This window comes from Trematomus bernacchii, unplaced genomic scaffold (assembly GCF_902827165.1).
Source record: "Trematomus bernacchii unplaced genomic scaffold, fTreBer1.1, whole genome shotgun sequence".
Classification (NCBI taxonomy): Eukaryota; Metazoa; Chordata; class Actinopteri; order Perciformes; family Nototheniidae; genus Trematomus; species Trematomus bernacchii.
The window spans coordinates 6,801,324-6,827,016 of NW_022987342.1; the positions used below are offsets into that span (position 1 = coordinate 6,801,324).

Genomic DNA, 25,693 nt, shown 5'->3' on the forward strand with positions numbered 1-25,693 from the left:
CTCCTGTGTGACAGTGTTGCCTAATCGCTTGGCTTTTGTATTTTTAATATGAAAGACTCAAGTTCGATTTGTGGCGTAAACTTAAGATTGCATGACCTGTTTTAATACGTTATCCTTTTTATATATACACAAATATTGTTTAGATTCTTAGGGTTCCTTCCAAAGCCAAAACAAAGATGTCCATCAACAAGTTACAGCCTTTGACTTAATTTAGAGTTCATCACAAAATCTTTTACTATTCCTTGAAGAATATTGAGGTCAGGCAATGGTACTGGATTTTCTGTGGGATACTCAAGACGGCCTTCCACTCCCTGATTGTAGCTGTTAAGATTAGATGCATCTTTCTAACCCTGATGCACTTGTGCGCACACACACGCACACACACGCACACACACAACACACACACACACACAACACACACACACACACATCACACACACACACACACACACACACACACACACACACACACACAACACACACACACACACACACACACACACACACACACACACACACACACACACACACACACACACACACCACACACCACACACACACACACACCCACACACACACACACACACACACACACACACACACACACACACACACACACACACACACACACACCACACACACACCCACACACACACACACACACACCAGTTATATAGTTATATCAACAATTTATTTTTATATTATGAGATGACAATTTCAATATTACCCATTGTAGAAAACTGTGCTTATATAACTTTTTTTTATAGCTGACTTTCACTTTGGTTACTGTGTTTGGCATTAAACCAATATTATTGCTAAGATAAATACATATTGAAAACCATTATTCATGTGCATAATAAACCATGTACTGATTGAGGAACATCTACATCTATCTTACATGTATATAGTGTATATACAGCAGGAACTGACCACAACAACAACAGCAACAAAGAAACTTCAATGACAAAATGCTACAATTTTCACATTATTTTACACTCATCTTTCACACGTTCCTTGCGTTTGGATGTGATGTTAATATTTACTAATTCCTAGTGTTTTACTATGGTGCTATGTTCCTTACCCTTATACGGCCCACATACTTGTCCAATACCGTATGAGGTTACAGCTCAGACTTGACAATTTTATAAAAACCCATCAATAACACTCAAAAAACCCAATGCAGTGTTAGACCTCACAACTCACCATATGTTGTTCCTAAAGTCAGGCCATTTTTGGCCTGGCTCGTCTACCAGAAACATAATTACCTGCAAACAGCCACATTCTGTCATTATTACTTATTACATTTGTGTTCTGTTAAAACACTGCTATTTAATGAAAGAAAACATACACTTACGTCCTGTAGTGGCTGCTAGCGGACATGGCTGTGCTCTTGTTTTGTTTTTGGTACAAGTCTATGGCGCATGCGCTTACCAAACTCCTGCAGGGCCAAGCGAGGTCTTTTTGCATTTGTCTACAGAAACCCTGGTCCAAATAACTTGACATGGGGCAATGTACTACCTTGGGTCCTCAGCAGCACACACCTTATGGGTAGAGTCCCTCTGGTCAGTGTTAGGGGCTCAAATGACCTGGTAAACTACAGATGCAAAACATTTTTCAAGAGACCTTCAAAATGGTATCACTTATATCGCTGCTTTTAGGCCTTCTTCGAATAAAAAAGCTAGGTAGTATGTATGAAATATTTGAACGTGAATTGGCACAATTCTCACCCAATACGATGTGGGTTAATGTGTGAAAAAAGAAAATGGATCCAACCAATTCTTAACTTAAAACCTATAAAAATACAGTTCATTTTAATTTCAACCCAAGGCACAGTGTGTAAACTCGTGTCACATGATCCATTAAAGTCAAAACATCGTCAACACATTTCCTTTTTTCATTCCTCCTACCTTACTTTGGCATATGTGATACATAACACAGCCTTTTACTCTTGGTGCTTGTTATGGCTATTCAAACATGGCATGCCTCAAGAAATGCATGAGTTGCATCAAGCATTTTTCATCCTTTATGTGCCATATTAGGCGAAGTTTCCCATTGCTGTCCAGACTGTTTGGTCCGCTAACTACAAAAAAATCAATCTCTGCCTCTTTATTCCACGCCTAAGACCTTGTTTAGTTCAGCCATAGAGCTGTTGTCCAGTTACATGAGAGGGTTGTTGGCCAAACGCTGTGCAAAGCTAGATCCTCAGTATCCAAAGCACCAGTAACCCTTTCACCACAAGGTGATTAAGTGTTGAAAATATTGTGTAATGCACCTTGTTCATGGGACAGCCATCAGGATTGATCTTAAATCATGCGACGACTCATTTCAGCAGCCTGGTGAAGAGTTCACTTGCGAAGACCCCGATCACGAGGATGACGATCATAAGCAGCAATGTGAGTCCACGGCGTAAAACCAGCTGCTGGACTGACAGAATGTTTCCCACTGTGGTGGTGGTGGATTTGTTCTGGCCTGGTACACTCGGATCCTGACGTGTTCCGCCCTCCTCAGAACTCTCACAATGGAAAGTAGCAGTGCAGACCTCGTACTGGTTCTGATCCGAGTCTGAGGGTTTAAGGGAGAAACTTCAGTTTTACCAAAATAATGTCACACAAAGAAGTATCATTAAATGTGTCAGAACTTACCTGGATTTTCTATCCTCACCACCTCCTTTTCTTCTTTGATCTGGACTCCTGATCTCACAAGAGCCTGATGAAAAGAGTTCACAGCGTGTTTTAAAGGCATAGTGTGCAGGCTTGTGGAGAAACGGATTACGTTTTCAGGATACAAACAACGTAACTGTATTTTTTTACATAAAAAAAAGACATAAGATTACATTTCTAAAAATGATTATTAGCAGGATAACAATGTTATTAAAAAAATAAAAAGAGCATATCGTTTTTTTTTGCAAAAGGATAAGATGTTATCTCTTCTCTGTAAACTGTACTGTTCTGTAGTCTAATACTTTAAGTGTGAATCTATACGCCTACTGCCTGAATCTGCTTTATGGTTTTCACTTTCTTTGCTTCATTTGTTCTTTTTTTTATTCAGTAGGTTTGTGTTCATAAAATAGTGTGTGTGAGCTTAACTGTGTGATTTAATGCTATATTTTAATAATATAGTGTAGGACCATACCTATATAAGGCATATTTATACTTTTTTTTTTTCAAAATACCAAACAGATCATGCATTTTAGCCATGCCTCATTTCGCTCAATTTGCACTTTTTTAGCCCTGTTTTTGCAAGGGCTGACGTCAGGACAGTGTTCAAATCTGGATCAGTTTTTATCAGATCCGTTGCAGCCCCTTTTTTAGAGATTTGGGTATGGAGGAAAATAGAGAGGGTTGTGTTTTCTGACACTTGGTGAGTTCCCTGGAACACCGGGGACACATATTCATGTAGAAAAGACGTACAAAAGTGCATTTTGCATGATAGGTCCCCTTTAACTAAAACGGAGCATTTTTCTGTCAGCTGAGATTTTATTTGGGGACTGGTCTACCGTTGCCATAATCTGTTACACTAGGGTTGTGCTGACTGCCATCTAGTGTAGGTATACACTCACTATGGATAAGCACCTAATTAATCCCCACTTTTAATTGGTTAAGCGGTGTAGGTACGCACCTCGTCAACAGCCTTCTTCCAATCAAGTTTGCTCAAATATGTGACAAAGAATATCGCCTGAATTAGCACACAAATGGTGAGTCCTGTCCACAGCCCTTTGACACAGAGGAGAGAATAGTTTAAATGGTCTTCCTGAACATTAACTGACAAGCAGCAGATAAGACTGCGTACAGCATTCATCTCAGAGTTGAATACAAATGGTGTAATCTTACCTTCAATGCCCATATTTGCTGCAAACATTAGGGACGCACCGATAGGGAAACCAATGAAGTAGTATCCCACCAGGTTACACAGAGCTCCAATCGTCTGTTTTCCTGCTCCTCTGAGAACGCCTCCAGCCACACCCTGTCCGTATCAACCAGGGAGTTGCTCAGATCACATTCAGAAAATGTCTGTGTTAGGTCTGAAATCATGAATTGCATGTTTTTCTTACCGCTACAGCATCAGCAAGATGCATGACGGAAAATATGATCATGACGTCAGCAACCCTTTGTAAAATCTCTCTAAAAAACAGAAAAACACAGATTGTTGATGGATGCTAGTAACGTTTTGGGCGAGAGGGCAGGCCCAGAGTTGACAGGAGAGAATATTGTTCCAGACTTTACTCACTGGTCGGTTGTGAAGATGTATCCGACGACATTTCTGATACTGCCGGCGATGACTGAAACAAAACATGCAATGAAGACTGCCATGGGAAAGAAACAAAGAAAGTGGTTATAAATTGAACAGATTATTTTTTTTGTTCACAGCTATGCTCTTTGTCTCAAATTAAATGTTACTGGATTGATATCGTTATATACTCCTACAGCAGTACCCTAATACCCCTAATGCAGTGGTTCTCAAACTTTTTCTGTCTAGCCCCCCTTTGGAGGAAAAAACTAAGTCGGGCCCCACCAAAACAAATAGTCACGTAATGGGCCAAGTTAACATTTATTAAAATACATCAATATGAACATGAGCATTCCTTTGAGCCTGTTTTGCACTGCACATTTGTTCAAGACGGGATTGCAGGCTTGATCTTCCATCCTCATCATGTACATTACACACCTGTGTCCTACAGCGCCCTCATAGGTTTCTAAGTGTAACTACATGACACATGGCTCTTTTTTTTTTTTGTCATAACAATTTTGCCTCCTGGTCTCTCGCGCCCCCTGTCATGCCTCTGTGCCCCCCACCTTGAGAAACACTCCCTAATGTAAGGAATCTGAAAGGTGGCACAACAACACTTCCTAAAATATGGAGATAAAACTTTAGTGATGATTATTTTGGGAGAAGAAATAAGTCTAAAATTGCAAAAATCGCACCCATAAATTAATAATTCAATTAATTAATTATCTGAAGTGTATATATTAAATACATTTAATAATATGTTTGTTTATGTTTTAGATTCTTACTTTGTCCCTTGACACATGTTATACTTGAAAATAATGCTTTAAAAAAACAAAGATTTGAGAGATAAATAGCATGGACGTACATGAACAGATGATGGGGATCTTGCAGGACAGCTTGGCCTGCTCTATGTTTCCTGCTCCAAGAGCGTTCCCAACACGAACACTGGCAGCAGCAGCAAATCCTAATGGGAACTGTTGGAAAAAAATAGAGGCTGTAACACTAGGAATATGTGGGCGGGACTAAGGACAATGACTGACTACAAAGGAGCAGCGGGGGGTGCTGCGGGAGTGTCTGCGTGCGCATCTCTCCCAGATGAGCTGAACAGTTTTTTTGCACGCTTTGAGAGCAGCCAGGCTGTGGAGGTACAGAGGGACCAGGAGCTACACTGCCCTTTTGTTTTAAATAGGGCAGATGTGTGTAAATCCTTTAAAAGGGTTAACCCACACAAGGCTCCTGGACCTGATGGCATCCCTGGCCGTGTTCTCAGGGTGTGTGCAGTTCAGCTGGCAGAGGTGTTCACAGACATCTTCAACAGGTCCCTGCTGCAGTCTGTAGTCCCCACATGCTTCAAACATTCCACTATCGTTCCTGTCCCGAAAAAGACAATCATCACCTGCCCCAACGACTACCGCCCAGTAGCACTCACCTCCATCATAATGAAGTGCTTTGAGCGGTTAGTCAAATCATTCATCACCTCCTCCCTCCCTGAATCTCTGGACCCCCTGCAGTTTGCCTACAGAGCAAACAGGTCCACAGACGACGCCATAGCCCTCACCCTCCACACTGCCCTCTCACACCTGGACCCGAAGAACAGGAACACATATGTGAGAATGCTGTTCATTGACTACAGTTCAGCATTCAATACCATTGTGCCCTCCAAGCTGGCCATCAAGCTCAGAGACCTCGGGCTCAACAGCGCCCTCTGTGACTGGATCCTGAACTTCCTGACGGGCAGACCCCAGGCAGTGCGGGTGGGAAACATCACATCCTCCACCCTGATCCTCAACACCGGTGCCCCTCAAGGCTGCGTGCTCAGCCCTCTCCTCTACTCCCTGTTCACTCACGACTGCGTGGCCACACACAGCTCCAACACCATCGTGAAGTTTGCTGATGACACGACCGTCATCGGCCAGATCACAGACGATGACGAGACGGCGTACAGAGAGGAGGTCGAAAACCTGACATCTTGGTGCCAGGATAACAACCTCCATCTCAACATCAGCAAAACAAAGGAGCTGATTGTGGATTACAGGAAGCAGCAGGGAGAGGGACACGCCCCCATCGCCATCAATGGGACTACGGTGGAGAGAGTCAAAAGCTTCAGGTTCCTTGGGGTCCACATCACTGAGGACCTGACATGGTCTCTTCACACCACCACCATCACCAAGAAAGCTCGACAGCGGCTCTTCTTCCTCCGCAGGTTGAGGAGGTTCAAAATGGATTCCAGGATACTCTGCAACTTCTACAGGTGCACGATAGAGAGTATCCTGACTGGCAGCATGACGGCCTGGTACGGCAGCTGCACCGACCTCGATCGTAAGGCTTTACAGAGGGTGGTGAAAACTGCACAGCACATCACCAGGACGGAGCTGCCATCCATGGAGGACCTTTACTCCCAGCGGCTCAGGAAGAAATCACTACGGATTATCAAAGACCCCCATCACCCCAGCCACAAACTGTTCTTTCTGTTGCCGTCTGGCAGACGTTACCGCAGCATCCTGGCAAGGACAAGAAGATTCGGAGACAGTTTCTTCCCGCGGGCAGTGAGACTGTTAAAAAATTGAACTGTTGAAACAACTTCAAACATTCATCTGCTACTCAGTAGTATGTATCTAATACCTAATATATATATATATCATTCCAATAACTTGTATATAGACTCTATTGCACTATTCCACATCATAACTTTATTTTATTTTATAACTATTATTCTTTTTGTATTGCTCTTGACCTTATTGTTATTATGTTATTATGTTGCATTGTTGGAGAAGCCTGTGACATAAGATTTTCAACTACATAATTACTCTGTAACTATGTCAGATTGACAATAAAGAACCTTGAACCTTGAACCTTGAACAAGTAATCACCAAGGGAGAATTAAAGCTATGTTTTTTTAAGCCAGAGTCGTGGCCTTTTCTTTCATATAATGAAACTACATGGCATTCAAAAGGAAGAGTGCATGTACTCAGCCAAGGAGGACGCCATTAATGTTTACATCTCATCAGTGGCGGTTCTAGAACATTTTACATGGGGTGGCAAAGGGGGGGCAAGAGGTCATGCCAGGGTGGCATGGGAGGGCGGACCGTACGTGGTATTTTATACTGTATAACCTATTTATTGTTAAATCATGCCCTAACACAAGTGTTCTTTTTTTAAATTTTTTCTTTTTATTTATTGTACAGGCTACAGACACAAAACATGGACATTACAATAACAAAATGAGACATTCCTATCTCAGACAAAAAACAAAACAAACAGAAACAAATAAAATACAGTCAGTTGGTCACTTCAACATTTCATAAACAAAACAAAAAAATAGGTTGACAGTCCAATATCATCAAAATAATTTATTATTCCTTTTTATCCCACTCTTCGCTAGAGCTGATTGTTTCCCATTTCATGGCGTGTTGCGCCACCCTTTGATTCTTTGTGGCAATCATCCTTTCCAAAATAAATTGTGTTTTTAATCTACTTTTCACACACCTTAAATTCAGATTTTTCCTTGATTGAGCTTTAAAAATAAGTATTTTTGCCAGAAGAATAATTGTATTCATCAACTGTGTATTGTCCTCATCCAAAAGCCCAAACAAAACACCAAAGGGAGTAAATGCAAAATCAATATAAAGTGTCTTAAGCCAATTTTGAATCTCAGTCCACAGTCTTGCAACGTATGGACAATAAAAAAATAAATGCATCTGGTCTTCCTCTTCCTCCTCACAGAATCTACAAAGTGGTGACGGTTCGATATTAAAAGTGTTGAGTTGTTTGTTTGTAGCGATAATCTTGTAAAAGATCTTCAGTTGGAAGATTCTTGAATAGGAATCAATTGTTGTTTTGTATATGGTTCTAAAAAATTGTTTCCAGGGTATCAGAATATTAAATTTTTCTTCCCAGAAAGAACAGACCGCATGAGGAAAAGCAGTAAGGCCATTGCTCTGTAAACAGTGATTATAAATTATTTTATTTATTTTCATTTTTGATAGCCATTTCTGACTTCTTGTATGAGGTGTGCAGACCTGTTGTCGGTTTCCATCTTTTTTTAATTTACGTTTCCAGTTAGTTGGAATAGCTGAAAGCAGCTGGTTAAAGTGAAGGAAATCACATATCTGACCATACATACAGCAAAAACACTGATATGAAATTAAATTACCTGTGCTATCTAGTAAATCATTCATGAAAAGAATTCCTTTTCTCAGAAGACTTTCCCATAATAGTGGTTTTCCATCTATTAAAACTTCTGAGTTCAACCATATTAATTGATTTTGGATTTCTTCTGGTGTATCTGGGGGGTAATACTGGAAACTCAACCAAGCCTTCAATGCATCTTTAACAAATGGTGAGATTTCTACTAATATTTCTTTGAATAACCATTCACAGTGGTGAGATTTTAATTGGAAAAAGGGAAACAGTTTACAGTAAAAAAATAAGTGCCCTGAAAATAAGTTCTGACTTGTTCTCCAAAGACTATTATGATACATCTTATTAATCCAAGATGCTTTTAAGGATGAATTCATTGCTGCCAAATGTTTTAAGTTTAGTCCACCATTTTCAAGTGTATTATATATGTATTGCCTTTTTATCTTGTCAGGCTTATTATTCCAGATGAACTTAAACATTCGTTGTTCAAAGCTTTTAAAGAAGGACGCCTCTGGGGAGGGAAGTGAAATTAAGAGATAAAACAAACTGTGGAATCACAAGAGCATTAATTAATGTAATCTTTCCCTGTAATGAGAGAGCTTTCCCTTTCCAAGGTTGAATTATTTTCTCAGTTTTCTGCATTTTTCGCTCAAAATTGACCTTAACTAGATCTTTTTGATTTTCTGGAATATGAATTCCCAGAACATCCACTGAACCATTACACCATTTGACTGGAGCGGAGCATTGTAGCTTAAAATCTGTGCCTCTTAATGTTCCTATTCTCATAATACAGCATTTATCAAAGTTAGGCCTTAGCCCAGCTAATTTTGAAAAGTTATTTAAATCAACTATGAGGGCATCTAATGCAGTTTTTTCAGGCTGTAGAAAGAAAGTTGCATCATCTGCATATAATGTTAATTTTGTTTCAATACCATTTGATCTTAAGCCTGTTATACATGAATTGTTTCTAATTCTGATAGCAAGAATTTCAATGCATAATAGAAACAGATATGGAGACAGTGGACACCCTTGACGTACGCCTCTGGACAGGCTGAAGCTTTTTGATAAATATCCATTATTAACTATTTTACTGGTAGGTTGGTTATATAAAACCTTCACCCACTGTATAACGGTTTCCCCAAAATTAAAGAATTGGAGGGATTTCTGAATGAAATCCCATTTTACTGTATCAAAGGCTTTTTCAAAGTCAGCAATAAATAAAAGCCCTGGTTTTCCATCCTCTTCATGATTATCTATCATATCAAGCAGATGGCGAATATTATCTCCAATAAAACGCCCTTTTATAAAACCTGTTTGATCATGTTTTATTATATTCCCAATAACTACTTTGATTCTCCGTGCAATACATTTGGACAGAATGCGGGTATCGCAACAAAGTAGTGTCAGTGGTCTCCAATGCTTCATATAAACAGGATTCTTGTAATGCCCCTCTGGGTCTTGCTTCAGTAACAATGTGATGATGCCTTCTTTCTGTGTATCTGATAATATTCCTTGTGTAAAGGAGTAGTTAAAGGATGCCAATAGAGGTTTTTTAATTTCTGTGTAGAAGGTTTTATAAACTTCAACAGGTATACCGTCAATCCCTGGTGATTTACCAGGAGCGAAGGAATTAATAGCATCCAGTATAAGCCAGAGCATATAAGGTTTTAAAATAATCCACCTCTTCAGCTAATATTTCCTGTGGAGATGTAAGTAGAATACCATTTGGAGTATACAGGCTCATAATGTTTTTTTTGGCAGAATTTCTTTGGTTGAGTCTTAAAAAATGAGCCGTGCACTTTTCCCCATGTGGCACGGGAGCTATCAATTATACCATTCACACGCTCAGAGTATAAATGTTCCAGTTCAAGTTGTTTATTTTTTATCAAATAAGTTGTTTCTATGCATAACGATTGCTTTTCATCCAACGTTTTAGTCAATTCATTTACCTCCTCTATTAGACTCTTCTCCTTTATCAAATATTGTTTTTGTTTCCATGACCCCATCTTAACAGCGTGTCCTCTAAAAACACACTTAAAGGCTTCCCAGACGTTGTGAGGGTCCGATGAATTATTATTAATTTGAAAAAAATCTTTGATTAGTTCTTTAGTTTTTTCAATAAAATCCGTATAATTTAAAAGTGATAGGTTGAATTTCCAATACCCAAGCCCTCTGGGATATTCTGCTGTAATAATTTGCAGTGTTACGATGGCATGGTCAGATCTTAATCGGTCACCAATACTACATTTTAATACTTTGTGAACCAGGGAAAAGGTGACTAGCTTGTTGTCCCCTACGCCATGTATACCTGCTTGAATTTGGATTTTTTTTGTCTCCAAATATCCACTAAATCTAAGGATGCCTTGAGTTGTTGGATTTCATTTAAGGCCTGTGGGTGATTATTAAAAGAATGAGTACCTGTACGATCCTTACTTATGTTTAACACCGTATTGAAATCTCCAACTATAATATTTTGGTTATTTTTTAGAGAGGAGATCACTTTATGGATCTCTTCAAAAAAGTTTGGATTATCATCATTTGGCCCATAGATATTAATGATATTTACGTGCAAGTCATCCACTGTCACCTCTAACATAATCCACCTTCCATCCTCATCAGTTTGTACAGAATGAACTAAGTGTTGAATTTCTTTTTTAAACATAATCATAACACCCCTACTATTAGTAGTGCCATGACTGAAATAAATATCTCCACCCCATTCTGATTTCCATTTCAACTCGTTTTCCAAATTAGAATGCGTTTCCTGCACACAAATAATTTTAATATTGTTTTTATCTTTCAACCAAGTAAAAACTTCATTTCTTTTAGAGACATTAGCCAAGCCGTTACAGTTATAAGTTGCAATCGTAGTACTAGTACATGTCATGTATCATCTAAAATGAGTGATATAACTTCATCAACCTTTTTTAAATACTTGATAAGGACCCAAACTGTAAACCTAAAAAACATATAACACCTACTGACGTACACATACATCACAAAAACAATATAACATGCCTGTATTTCATTTGCCATGGAGTTAATTGGCATTTTTGCGGTCACAACCCCTTTCAATGTACTTTCTACATATATATATCGAAGAAGAAGAAGATGGGCTTAAACAAAGAGAATAATCCAAAAATGAAGCAGAAAACAAAAACAAACATTCCATGCCGTAAAGGGTTTCTTGTCTAATAAGGAAAACATAAATAAATCCTCTAACCAGGCTCATACGGTTATCCTTAATTAACATAAGTAGGCAGACCTGCGAGAAAGACTAACCACAGTTCTGAAACATAATAGCCGTTTCAACCGTGATCTGCATACTGTTTTCACTCACATATGCCAAGGTTCTTCTCTGCCTCCTGTACCAGTTCAGTAATGCTCCGACTGCTCCGTTGTTTATTATCCACTTCCCATCGTTGTCGCTGCCCGGTGTCCCGTTCCATGCTCCGGGTATCTTGGTCACGTGGTGGGGGCACACCAACTACCAGACCCCGTTCTACGAGAGCCTTCCCCGCAGCTTTTGGGTTGCCATATGTCTGTGTGGTCCCATCTTCGCTGAAAACTTTCAATTTTGCCGGGGCCAAGATGTGCGATTTGATATTTTTGGCCTTTAGTTTGTCTCTGATAGGTCTGTACAAGGCTCTTTGTTGTCTTACTTTAAAGGTAAAGTCATGATCAAAGAAGATTTGCATACCACTATAAGTTACTTCCTTCTTTCCCCATGCAGCTTGTAGTATTTGCTTCTTGGTCTCAAAGTTTAGGAAAGCAACAATAATCGGTCTGGCACGATCCTTGACTTCTCTGTACTCCCGGTGCGCTCTGGTGATGTTAAAATATCCCGGTATTTTAAGCACCTCGTTGAATAGTTTCTTCAGAAAAGTTGACATATTCTCTCCTTCACTTTTTTCTGGTATGTTGAATATACGCGCATTGTTTTGCCTGGTCTTATTTTCCAGGTAGTCATTGCGTTCTTCTATCTCTGAGACTTTATTTACCAGATATTTAATTGATTGTTGGTGAAGTATTTCTGTGTCATGCATCTCACCGACACGGCACTCCACCTGATCCACTCTGTCGCTCGTTTTTGTTTGATCTGTGCGTAGTTCTGTTGTCAGTTGCATAATTTTCTTCATGTCCTTATCCGTCTCAGCTCGAAATTCGTTGAAATCCATTCTGAAGTCTTTGATCTCTTTCAATATTGCTTCCTTCATTTCGAGCATCAGATGTTTTATTTCTCCTACTTCCGCCATTGTGGGGACGGGTGACGCAAATTGTTTGTTCGTCCGTTTCTTGCTTGGTAAAGTTGTTTTTGTTTTTCCGCCGTTACACCTGATCGCAAATTCATCCCCTGTTAATGTTTAGTTGTGAGCGCAAACAGAGATATTTGAAGCACCATATCCTTCTTCTTATCCTTCTTGTGGGGATGAGGAGCTACCCAGCTTTTCACGCTGCCGCCATCTTTAAACAAGTGTTCTTAATGCGTTCTTAAAGAGAAACAAGGTGTTCAGACAAACAAACTCAAATATAGTATAAAACAGCAGAAAATACTCATGATACCCTAGAATTCTGTTTACTGTAAGTACAGTAAAAGTACTTAGTTATAATTAAGTACACAAATGACATCACCCATCTCTTAAGAGAGCTAAAGGTGACCTGTGCAGCAACACATTTCAATCAATATTTGTCAATACTAAGAGCCGCTAGATTGTGCTGCTGTAATGGAATATATGCAAGGAGAATAAAAACATACCATGTGGTCCAGCTGGAGTCTTTCTTCCTCCTGATCCCTGCTTCTGTCCCTCTTTCTGACACTTCATCTTTATTCCTCACATACATTTCTTCTTCTTCTTCACCAATGTCTTCATCTCCTCCTCTTCCTCCTGCTCTGAGCCTCCTGGTCTCTTCAGTGTACTCTCTTTTCCTCTTTCTACTCATCCTGATCACTTGATAGGCCTATGTCTTTTTGTTGTTGTTGAATCACTCCAGCTACTCTGTCCTGCAAGAGTCTACTTGTGAAAAGCACTGGTACAAATGGTTGTCTAACTTTACACGTTAGGGCCATGTAGCTAATAAGTAGCATAGCCTATAATAAATATAAAATCAGAAAGTATTTATCAAACGCACACAGGCAGCTGTGTTTAGATCCAGTTTGACGGTAAAGGATGTATCCTGGTTTCATTTATCTGGCCTCATTGCTGTGATGTGTAATATACGTGGATTTAATAGTACCGCATAGTTTAGCAAATAAAGTGATCAATCTCCCAGCTAGCGCTGTCTGCGTAGTATTTTGTAACGTAACGTCCCAAACAGCGACTGTCTGTTAAACGCTATCGATTCAAACGACAGTGTTTTATTAATATTTTGTTTCAAGCTCTCGTCCTTATTAAAAACAAAACCAGTCGAAGGGGAAATGCTCCCAGGGGAAGCTGATCCACCTCCAGGTGCTGGGACAGCTCGGTCTCTCTGCAGCTGTGTGAGCCGCGGTCTGTGTGAACGCCGCTCCGCAGTTTAATGCAGGGCCGTAGCTGCGTTTTTAACGGGCCTAAGATGATATTTAAAATGATTCACTTTTAATGAATGAACTGCTTGTTTCGTTGCTTGAGAAGCTTGTGGACATAGTGTAGGTTTGTTTCTACAAGTACAGTTTTAGGGACACAAAAGTTAGGGGGGCAGCTGGGGGGGCAAGGCTCTACAGTGGGGGGGCAGCTGCCCCCCCTTGCCCCTCCGCAGATCCGCCCCTGCATCTCATGCTGTCAGGAACGTCCATAAGTCATGAAAACTTCTCTCTGCCCAGTGATACAGTAGGCAGGTGTAGTTAGCTAAAAAGAAAATAGTTCCAACATAAAACTATTCAAAACAAAGTTGGTGGATATTTTGAATAACCTGGTCATGACTTCTGGAAAGAGATATTGCTGTTGATTAGTTACATTATATAGAGAAGGAAAACTTTACAGCCGATATCTCTTACACTTTTCATTCACAGCTAAACAATCTAGGTTGATAAATACTACTGGTAAGAGGAAAAATAAGAATTTTAGATTTTAATTTAAAATTGTTATTGATTGTAGTCCATTGTTGCCAGCTGTGAGCTAGGTATAAAGAAGTTTGTAAACACAGTAAAAGAAGATGAACTAACCTAGCTTGACACTTCTTTCACTACTAATTAAAGGGGCCCTATTATGCTCATTTTCAGATTGATATTAGTATTTTATGCCTCTACTGTGACATGTCTCCATGCTTTAATGTTCAGAAAGCTCTTTATTTGTTTTGCTGCAGTACCTCTTTTCTCCCTCTGTCTGAAACAAGAGCGCAGTCTGCTCTCATTGGTTAGCTGGCCGGCTCTGTTGTGATTGGTCAACCGCGTAGAGATGTCCCACCCCTTAGCCTATAACGTACAATGCGCTAGCCAATAGCAGCGCGAGTGTTACTTGCTGTGGAATAAACAAAGGAGTCCAATAAAGGCGTTTCAGGCAGGTGGGAAGTGTGGGAGAGGAACCCATAGAACACACTACAGCAAAGAGAAAACCCCCAAAAAGCATAAAAGGGCCCTTAACTATTATTTAATAAGAGCAATGACCAACACACAAGCAGCAGTTAGCACTGCTGTATGTTAGCACATACTATGTATTAAATGAGAGGAATACCATTCAGAGCAGTTACCATGTAAGCCACCACGGACAGCTCATAGACGATGGACTGGGCTCCCAGCTCAGCCTCACTGATCAACCCGGCCAGGAACCCTCCGATTTCAAACATCCACCACTCCAGACACAGCATGAGCATGCTGGGGATGGCCAGCTTGACGAAAGGACCCCACTCCTGCAGACACTCCATGGTCCAACCTGAGGGTCAAAGGTTGACTGTTACGCTGCTGTTTGTCTTTTAGTCTCTCACTTCATGTTAGAGCCATGTCTTGTTAGCAGTTGCTAAAAAGGATGGATGTATGCTGATGTGAGATTTATGCTCGATGTTTTTCATCTGAGTGAGTTTATTTTTTGAAAATATCAAATACTGCAGATATAAAAGTAATAAAGTGGGCTGAAAGCTTCACAGAGCCAGGTTGAAATGGTACCTTCTGTACTTCTGGCAAATTATTTCTAGTTTTAAACAAATGGCTTCTCACAGTTCCTAACGTATTCAATAACTTAAAAGTAAAGCCTGACTTGAGGCAGCTGAGTCATCACAGTAACTTCTCCTCCAGAAAACATTACTCAGTTATAGAGTGTAACTAATCTTGTCAAACATTAAAATGTAGAAGCCGCACAATGAAAAACCAAGATGTGTGAAAGGGCAGAGACTTGCATGATGAAAGACGATGACATTACTGGACAGAGCAAGAAAGTCCACAACGTAAAATATGTCAATGACAATGAGAAAACTACTGACCTCCCCATGTGGCCTTATGCAGACCCTTCCAGCAGATGTAGACGTATAAGGCCACAGACAGCACATACTGGGAGATAGCATTGGCTGCAGAGGAGCCGCTTCACAGCACAGGAAACATAGAAAGCATTATTATATTCACATTTTTGTTGACAGCTGCTCAAGGATAGGAAACTAGAGTTCATAATACATTTTGTGTTCAAATGGTCATCAGATTAATATAAAAGACATTACTTTTTATATATATATATATATATATATATATATATATATATATATATATCTATTCTTCATAAATGTCTCTGTTTTTTATCCATTACAACAATCCAGTGATAAACACTAGATCGCAGTAAGCACAATATTTGGTAAAGGCAAAATATGTGAAAGATATCTGCATGAAGTATTGTGGTGCTGCAGAAAAGTCCTGCTATTCCACAGATTTAATGGAAAACCCTTGTTTGGTACAGAAAAATATAATTTAATTATATTTTTAAATGTGAATGTGAAAATGTTTTTAAAATGTATTTGAATGTTTTGGTACCTGGTACAATGGCAATAAGGTGATGTTGAAAAACTCACGCAACGCCCAAATCCAGTGGGTAAAGGAAGACGTATTGGGTGATTGCATTGAAGATATTTGCAACCACTCCAGTCACCACCTGAGGCCAAATAATCCCCTGTAAATCAAAGCACCTGGTGTCAGTATCAATTTGAATAACTTGGGTCGACCCATTGACCTTTTTGTAGATTAGCATCTGCACCTGATTTTGAAGATACCTCCCTTGCAGCTGGTACATAAAAGCAGCCTGAAGAAGGAAACGGAACATTTGAATCAGTGTCATTTGGCTGGTAATTGAGAGTCAGAGCAATGCCTGTATATCAGATGTATGTGTTGTGTCATTAGTTTAGAATGCACCACACTCACCGGCAGAGCAGGCATGAAGATCTTCACATAGAGCTGGGCGAGACTTCATGCAGGGAAAAAAAAGAAATATGCAAATGTCATTCATGGGTTGAACCATAGGACTGTACATATCTTAGCTTTATAAAATAAAAGGTTATAAGTAATTCTCTGTTGACAAAGTTGGATCTGGATCTATATCAGTGCATACATCCAATTAAAAACGAGTTCAATCAAATTAATAAAACGGCCAAAACACAACTCTGAATGAAAGCGTTGGTTTCTCCGTATCTCCTGGATGAGTTTAAATCATCTATTTTTCTAGAATTTGCACTAACTATATGTAAAAGGTGACCATGTTGTACTTTGTTGTATCTTTGTTTCTGCTGCCACCAAGTGGCAAACAAAATTTCTCTGATGTCCATTGAGGATCAAATGTAAATCAAAAAGGTTCCATAAAAGTGTGTATTATATTGTTTTCGCTTTCACAGGGTTTAGTTTTTAATCTTTGTTCCTGATTATCACTAGAAAATATTCATTGATTTCAATATTTTTAACCCATTTTAACTCAAACTGTTACACTAGGCAGGGCTGATCAAATATGATTTAAGATTCTGCAACTGTATTGTCTATTTAAATGTTTTCAAACAAGTATTTTAGTGTTTTGTTTGCTGTAAAAGGTAAAGAAAATCAAGCTCTGCCGACCATCCAGAGCAAAGACTTTGTTCCGAACAGTAACATTTGAGACAAAATGAATTAAAGGTTGTTGTTTTTTTCAGATATTGATATGTCAATGATTAACAACAACATTCATTGTGATGCATTGCATCAGAACCAGTTAAACAGTAATAACCCTAGTGCAGGGGTCACCAACCTTTTTTAGGGTGAGAGCTACTTTCAAAAAATAAAACAAGTCGTGAGCTACTTTTACTCCTCTTTTTTTTGTTTTTTGCAGTGTATATATTTAGCACATTTTAACATTATGATATGCTGACCTTTAACCTTTGTGTGCTGTTTGGGTCTGTGGGACCCGCTTTCAGTGTTTACTAAAATAACATGTATGCAATTTAATTATTTTAACCTGCTTTATTTGGTGGTGGACCTCACCTCCTCTTGGGGGGTCCGGGGGCATGCACCCCCGGGATCTGGTGCACTTTGAACACAACATGAATTGATGGATACAGCTCTCAACACTCAGATGAAAGAGAGCTGTATACTTTTCAATAATCCAAACATCTTTAGAATATGATCACAACCAATAACAAATCATTTATTCTTATCTTATGTTACCTAGTTAGCATTCTTTCTTTCTATTTATGCATATTTTATATATTATATATTTGACTAATCACTCCCCTTTTAAACTGTTTTTTTTACTGTCCTATAGTACACATTGGAATGATTTCTTACTTTATCTATATTAAATAGATAAAGGTGTGCTCTCTCTAGCTCTCTCGCTCGCTCTCTCTCTCTCTCTCCCTGCCTCGCTCGCTCGCTCACAGAAGCTGTGTGCTCCTCCGTGGCAATGACGGCTTGCGTTAAAAAAAGAATAATAAACATATTTGTAAAGTGGGGGGACACAAACTGGATTTTGAAAAATTGGGGGGGACATGTCCCCCCTGTCCCCAGTGGAAATTACGCCATGCGTGTGTGTGCGTCAAGTGCAATAAATAAATATGCAAGTAGCAACACACACAGAGTAAAACTCTGCCCCTCATGTGTTGTATAGGCTGGCATGATAGGCTGTTCAATGGGGCTGATGTGTTGTGTAGATTCTGCCAGAAGGAAAATCACGGTCAAACTCCTTATGAAGTGTGCAGCAAGATTAGTTGGACGAGATTTATTGGTGAAGTTGTCCATAAAATAACTATTATATTCGTAAAGTGTACAGCATATATATATATCAATTCATTTGATATAAAACAATATATTTTTGAGTGGGCTGTATCTGTCGAAATCTGCTAGCTACTGTCTGCTGTAAGCACCTACAATAGGTAGGAAACATGAAGGTCCAGTGTTAACATGTAGAAAACAAGTTAACCTAGAGGCCGTTTTATGATAACGTTTTGGTATAATTGGCAATTTTTATTTTCAATATTCAATGAATATGTAATGATGCTTAGGGAGGTTCAAGGTTCAAAGCTTTTATTAGTCATACGTACATAGCTACAGTGTAGTTATGACGATGAAAATCTTAGGTCACAGGCTCCTCCAACAGTGCAACACAATAAAACAGAAAAAACAGAAGAAATAGTGCAAGTAAAAAGAAAAATAGTAAAAAAGTGGAATAGTGCAATAAGAGTCTATATGCAAGTGATTGAATATGATATACCAGGCCGTGATGCAGCCAGTCAGGATACTCTCTATGGTGCACCTGAGGACATGCAAATATGTTTGTCGTCTACTACAAAGACAACAAATGATCTTAAAACTAAATATGTATATATATATATATTTAGTTTTACATTGTGATGCAAAACACCATACAAAACACTGTTTGTGTATTAATTCATTGCTTTAAACTTTCTTTTTTTTCCTTTCATTTAAAATCGGCACCCGATTCAGAGAATCACCCAGCTAATGTTTGCTAGCTAAATAGCTAACTCAACAGCACACTGACAGGGTAATCATAAAACGGCCTCTAGGTTAACTTGGTTTCTACATGTTAACACTGTGGACATTCATTTTCTTCAGCAGACAGTAGCTAGCCGTTTTCGACAGATACAGCCCACTCAAAAATATATTGTTTCATGTCAAATTAATTGATATATATATATTAGCTGTACACTTTACGAATATAATAGTTTTGTATGGACAACTTTATCATTCAATCTCGTCCAACTAATCTTGCTGCTGTCACTCCTCGGCTCTTGGTAGTTCAGGCAATGATCAAACCTGGCAACTCCGGGCTTCCTGGCAGCTGTCAATCGAAGTCCAGTGGCTCCGCCCCAAAGTGTCAGAAACTTTTCACGCGCGCGCAGACAGACTCCGCGAGCGAGTGAGGCTGACACTCCCGCGAGCGAGCAAGAGGGGGTTTAATCTGCGCACCATGGTCATTTTATGCGCGTGTAAAAGCACATTTTTCGCTCGTGAGTAGCTTGTTTTACGCGCTAGAATATTGACCCAATTCTGGCTCCATACCGAGTGTCTGCATTTACACAGTTTATTTCAGACAAATTACAGCACAAATCATTGCACATTTTTAAAGCTATAAATGTCCCAAGTGAGGCTCAAGGGCCATGTCACAACTTTAAAGTGGACCTATCATGCTATATTTAAATGATATATTGTAGGGCCATACCTATATAAGGTATATTTATGCGTTTCTGTTTTCAAAATACCAAACAGATCATGCATTTTAGCCATGCCTCATTTCGCTCTATTTGCTGTTCTCCAGCCCTGTTTTTGCAGGGGGCTGATTCTGTGATCTGCAACTGACCACGCCCCCCTGCAGGAGAGGGGAGCCGCTCTGATCAAGTCAGAAGAGGGGGAGAAAAATAGATCTCCGTCCTCCGTGTTTTATTATAGCCTATTATTATATAGAGTCGTTATTCATTTGTTTTAAAGCTCAATAAATAACAAAGAAGACCTTTGACCGGCACTTTTCTAATTTTGTCCGGAAGATTTCAACTTTAACGGACATCTTGACCGGCGAAAGAAACTGAAACTGAAACTCTGCCGCACGGTCCCCTCGTTCCTTGGAAGAGGCGGAGAGGTGGGTGTGTGTCATCTGCTGGTGGACTAACCGGAGAGAATTACAGTGCTTGCCTCGACGGGGAGGGATTGCATCGAATTAAAGCAGCGGGAGCAAACGCTTGCCTCGGGGAGGGAGAAAAAAAGCCACAGCGGAGAATAAACAGAAGGGTAACCATGGTAACCATTCGCTGCTTTTGTGGCAGACTACAGCGCCACTTACAGGCCTGGCATATGTACTACAGCGTCTCCAGCACTTTCGAGCGGCAATGGCCGGCCGTGGCCCAACCCCACATTCCCCTGATAGGTGGAGAGTTGGCCCAATAGCCGTAGCGCCACCGTCCTGACAGTGTTCAAATCTGGATCAGTTTTTATCAGATCCGTTGCAGCCCCTTTTTTAGAGATTTGGGTATGGAGGAAAATAGAGAGGGTTGTGTTTTCTGACACTTGGTGAGTTCCCTGGAACACCGGGGACACATATTCATGTATAAAAGACGTACAAAAGTGCATTTTGCATGATAGGTCCCCTTTAATGTAAAGGGGCTACGTTTTTTGCATTCATTCCCTTTGTCAGTCAATATAAGGTCACATGTCCATGACAAAATGAAATGCTGTAGGTGTTTGTTGTTTAGAGGAGAGGTTAGGATTTAAAGGCCGCTTAGAGTTTGTTAGGTCATATCTAGACAATGAATTGAGGGCTTAGCACATTTATGATACCACAGCCTGATACACACTGCAGGGTCCAAACATGATTTAACAAGAAAACCGAGTTAATATAGTCTAGATAAGATCACATGTACTGGATAAGAGTGTCACTGAAGGGAAGAAGCTAAAATATGTGTTTTTAGGGGGTTGAGTAATGTCTAACCTGGCCACCTCTGGGCTCTGTTTGACAGCGAGGAGAAGAGGTTCAGTGTTGATGAGGATGGCCCAGCAGGGGAAACAGGCCAGCAGCAGAATCAGAATCCCCCTCTGGAGAATCACCCCCACACGCTTCAGGTTACCGCTCCCATACGTCTGCGGGACACAGGTAGACGGATATTCAGACAACCACAGTTGGGAAAACACCAAATCACACCAAGGGTATGACTGGTCAAAGAAAACTAACATGATACAAGAGCTCATTGTTTTAAGTTGTTTTAAAAGAGGGGCCCCCAGGACAGCCTGGGAACCCAGCTGTATTGGTTCCGTTTGTTTTGGTTGGACAAATGAAAGGGGGGGGACACTACCTGAGATATGAGGGTATCACAAGTTAACGACAAACCAGTGCCAATGGAAATACCGGTGACGTTAACCACCTGCCAAAACAAAACATGATCATGAAAAGATAAATATTGCCGGTACTGGAAGGTAGGCCAAAAACAGTTTAGAATTCGAGAAGGTCTGCTCACCGCGATTGATAAAGCTACCCCAGCTAGTTCTGTTTTGCCCAGGTGACCACAGAACACCGTGCTGACGAAGCTGATCATAAACACCATCAACTGGGAAATGATCTGTTGAGCAAAACAAACACATAATAGCTTTCCTTATGTTCTCGTTTATACAAATGGCAGAGATACATAAATACAAAAAAACATGAGACACTGCAGAAAATGTAAGCCTTACTGTATAAAATGTAACACAAGGGTAAGGTGGCATGTGTTGTTGTGATGTCGTCTTTAGAAGTGATACCATGATACAAGAGTAGATGTTTTCTTCAAGAAAACATTTTAAAACATTTTCACAGACTTGAAAATCAGATTGGAACTAGAGTGATGCAGGAATAAAAGTCCTAAAATCTGAAAGGAGTCAGCATTTTACCCCTCTGGTTTGATTGACCCAACTCAATGGTTTTTTGAGTGAATTTTTTGTTCGATGCCTAAAATAAAGTGAAGAGTTTTGTTCTAGAACATAAAATATGTCAGTGAATACCCTGCCGGTGAATAATGAAGCTTATAACTGTAGAAAAATCACTAAATGAGACCCAGTGTTTCCCCTACCATTGTCTTGGAGGGGCGCTGCGCCCCGCCAACGGAGCCCCGCGCCCCGCGCCCCCCCTGAAATTCAAGGTGTTTTTTTTATATATATATATATATATATATATATATATATATATATATATATATATATATATATATAGCAACTAATCTATATCTACTAGGGCTGTACCTGAATATCCGAATATCCGAATATTCGTTCGTTGGAGTACTATTCGGGTTTCAATTTCGTTATTTGGATATTCGTTTTTTCCCCGTTTTTCTTTCAAATTGAATTTATTGAAATCTCCAATATCAACGTAAGAGCTTGTGCCTCTTCGGGGGGTGCTAACACTTAACCATAAACGTTATTGTTTACTTTCTCCGTCTTTATATGTAGATATGACTTTTCTCCGTTAATCTCCGTCACGTTGTTTCCAAAGCAACAACAACTTCCTGTCAACTGCGCTAACTCTCCTTCAAAATAAAAGCATGTCCATAAATAGGAAGCCAAGCCAAATTACACTTAAGACATATACAACTGCAACGAAAGTAACAAACACAATGCGATATCCTTTTCAATTTCAAAGAAGACAAATTGGGTTACATTAACAAATAACTATAAAACAACAATACTGTAGAATAACAAAATGAATGCCGTTAACACTAGAACCGCCAATCGGGTCAATTTGACCCAGAGCTGTTTTTTATTGTGTGTAACTTTTTTTCAATAAAATATTAAAGTCTTCCAGTCCGTGACTTTTCCTGAAAGTGTGTTATGTAGCACCCTATGTTGTTAAAAATTGTCAATATGAAGTCAGATTGAAGAAATCGCCCAAAAAATTGCCATTTATACCTATTTCCGCCAAGCGGGTCATATTGACCCCACCCCTTTTCATATAAACATGACGTGTTGCTATAGCAACGCCTTTTGTCTACTGCGGTTCCTTATAGATTGAGAGATAGATTGAGAGAGAGAGAGAGATAGATGGATAGATATATTGATAGATAGTTATAGATAGAGAGAGAGAGAGAGATAGAGACAGTCTGTAGTGAAGGAGTGCGCTCCCGCTCACGGGAGACTGCTCGCGCTGCGCTCCGCAGCAAACAGCTGTGGGGCGAGTTGAAAGTACGTTATGCTGGCCGCGGTGTCTAAATAATGCTTCCGGGCCAGCGGGCCATTTATAATGTCGAGCCCTGAGAGTCCACAGATTATATTGGTATACGTTTCATCCCTGTGCGATCAAAACTCACTGCTCAATAAAAGAACATTTTACCTTGAAAATCAATGCATTCTAATAGCGGGTCAATTTGACCCAGGTGGCGGTTTTAGGTATAAAAAATCTCTGGCGGTTCTAGTGTTAATACACCGAAATACACGTGTTGAAGCGGTTCGCAGCTGATTACTACACCCCCCACCCCCCCCCGCGCGGGCCGAATATTCGCTGCTGATTACTACCGAATATCCGGAGCCCGAAAAATGGTATTCGGGACAGCCCTAATATCTACTGTCACTTTTCACATTGAACATGTGCTCTTTTATTAAATAAACTAAACGCTTTCATTTTAAGTTGTGAGTTTAGTGTTTTTTACCCTAAGAAACACTGATGCATTAATCAATAACAATAATCCACAGCTCCTCTCTCTGCTCCAGAGGATTTTTTAAAAATATATCCCAATGCAAAACGCGCCCAGGCAGCACCCCCCCAAAGCAGTAAACCTAGGGGAAACACTGAGACCACTATACGTCATCACACCGAATATAATACCTTTAGCTTAGCGGTCGGAACCTTAAATCATGTGATTGTGATGTGGTTTGTTTATAGCCTAACATTAGCTTTTTACTATTCAACATCTATAAACAAACGTGTTCATTAAAGATGTGTGGAGGTTTTCCTGCTGAACAAAATGTATTAGTGTCATAACTGTGTGTTAGCCACAGATCTTATTTTCTTACATTTTCCAAAATACAATGGACAAAGCCAAATAGTTTTTAGTTGAGGCAGCCAGTGAGATGCTTACTTCGAAGATGGCCTACAAAAATATGTCATTCATGTACTACCTTAATATTGAAAGTGTTTTCCTATTGTGGACCCGGAAATGTTGAGTACCCCCTTCAATTAGAATATGCAGACAATATCTTAAAAATTGCTTGGACGATTTGGACCATTTTGGAGGTTATTGAGGATGTTTAATCCATTGCTGACCTTTTCAGGATTAAGAAAATAGCAGTTTTAACCAGCAAGTGGCCATATGTGTACTCCCGGAGTGCTGATTTTGATGAATTTTGGGTCGATTTTTAAGTTATAGGGGAATCAAAACTGACATATTGATCCTTCATATGTCTGAAATTGATTCAACATCCTCAATACCCTAGAAAAAAACACTCAAAAATGTTCCAAATCAGCCAAGCCATTTTTTTGCTATTGTCTGTATGCTAATTCATCCTAATTGTGCAAATTGCCCAACATATGCTGGCAGTTTCTATGTGCTATACTATACATTTCTATCATAAAACGCACCAGTTACGGGGATTGTTGTTAGCACCTGGTGCAAGATAGCTGCACTAACAGATATATGAAGCTTTTTCAACAACAAGTTGGAGGAGAGTCCTCTCCTGTCAGACTGAGAGGCTCAGGTAACAGCTCAGGTGAGATAAATGACTCTCTGAGTGTTTAGATAGTTAACTTTAATTTAAGTTATCTCAGTGGGCCTCAAATGGTTTAGTCACCATTTATGTAAACAAATATTTCCAAGGCACACCTTCATAATATTATAGTTATAAACAAATAAGAGAATACATAAAAACAGGTATGAAATCACTCCAATGCACAGGACAGTAAAACTAAAATACAGTTAAAAGGGGAGTAACATATGCATAAAGAAAAAGACAATATTACTATCCTAATACTTTTTTGATTATTGAAAAGTATACAGTTCTGTTTCATATGGGTGTTGAGATATGTACTATGTATCCATACATCTATTCTCTTAATTTTGCCTTCAAAGTGCCTTTTTTTTCTTCCTGTGGCGCAAACAGGCTTCCATACTATTGAGATCAGTGAACTTATAAAAATAGCACTACACCCCTCGTTCACACTGCTGGCAGCCAGACTATTATAGTCTGCTTACACATAGACAAGGCACATACAAATCAGTTAAAGTTAGTGTTTTATTTAAAGGTGAGTGAATTTACCACTGGTCCCGCTAGTTTGACAAGCTGAAGGAGCTCGTGCCGGTAGTCCGGCGGGATGAAGAGTCGCACGCGCTTCAGACAGGACCCCCAGCAGTCACCGGAGCCCGGGACAGAGGCTGCCGCTTCGCCCGGTTTTAAATCCTCCTTCACGCTCTCGCAATATTTAACTGGAGTTGTATTAGAGCCGTCCAT

At 39.7% G+C, this 25,693-nt stretch overlaps 1 protein-coding gene across 1 annotated transcript; it reads right to left on the bottom strand.

Annotated features, from left to right (window-relative positions):
• Nucleotides 1-674: 674 nt before the first annotated feature.
• LOC117480676 (multidrug and toxin extrusion protein 1-like) lies at nucleotides 675-25,693 on the bottom strand. Its single transcript, XM_034128090.1, has 16 exons — nucleotides 25,502-25,693; nucleotides 21,742-21,843; nucleotides 21,580-21,648; nucleotides 21,219-21,367; nucleotides 16,682-16,724; nucleotides 16,518-16,562; nucleotides 16,336-16,433; nucleotides 15,760-15,857; nucleotides 15,034-15,215; nucleotides 5,093-5,201; nucleotides 4,228-4,303; nucleotides 4,052-4,121; nucleotides 3,831-3,963; nucleotides 3,619-3,713; nucleotides 2,643-2,706; nucleotides 675-2,562 (listed from the first exon to the last, which is right to left on the bottom strand). Exons 1-16 carry the CDS (start codon nucleotides 25,691-25,693, stop codon nucleotides 2,321-2,323), a joined length of 1,767 nt encoding a protein of 588 aa, XP_033983981.1. The 3' UTR covers nucleotides 675-2,320.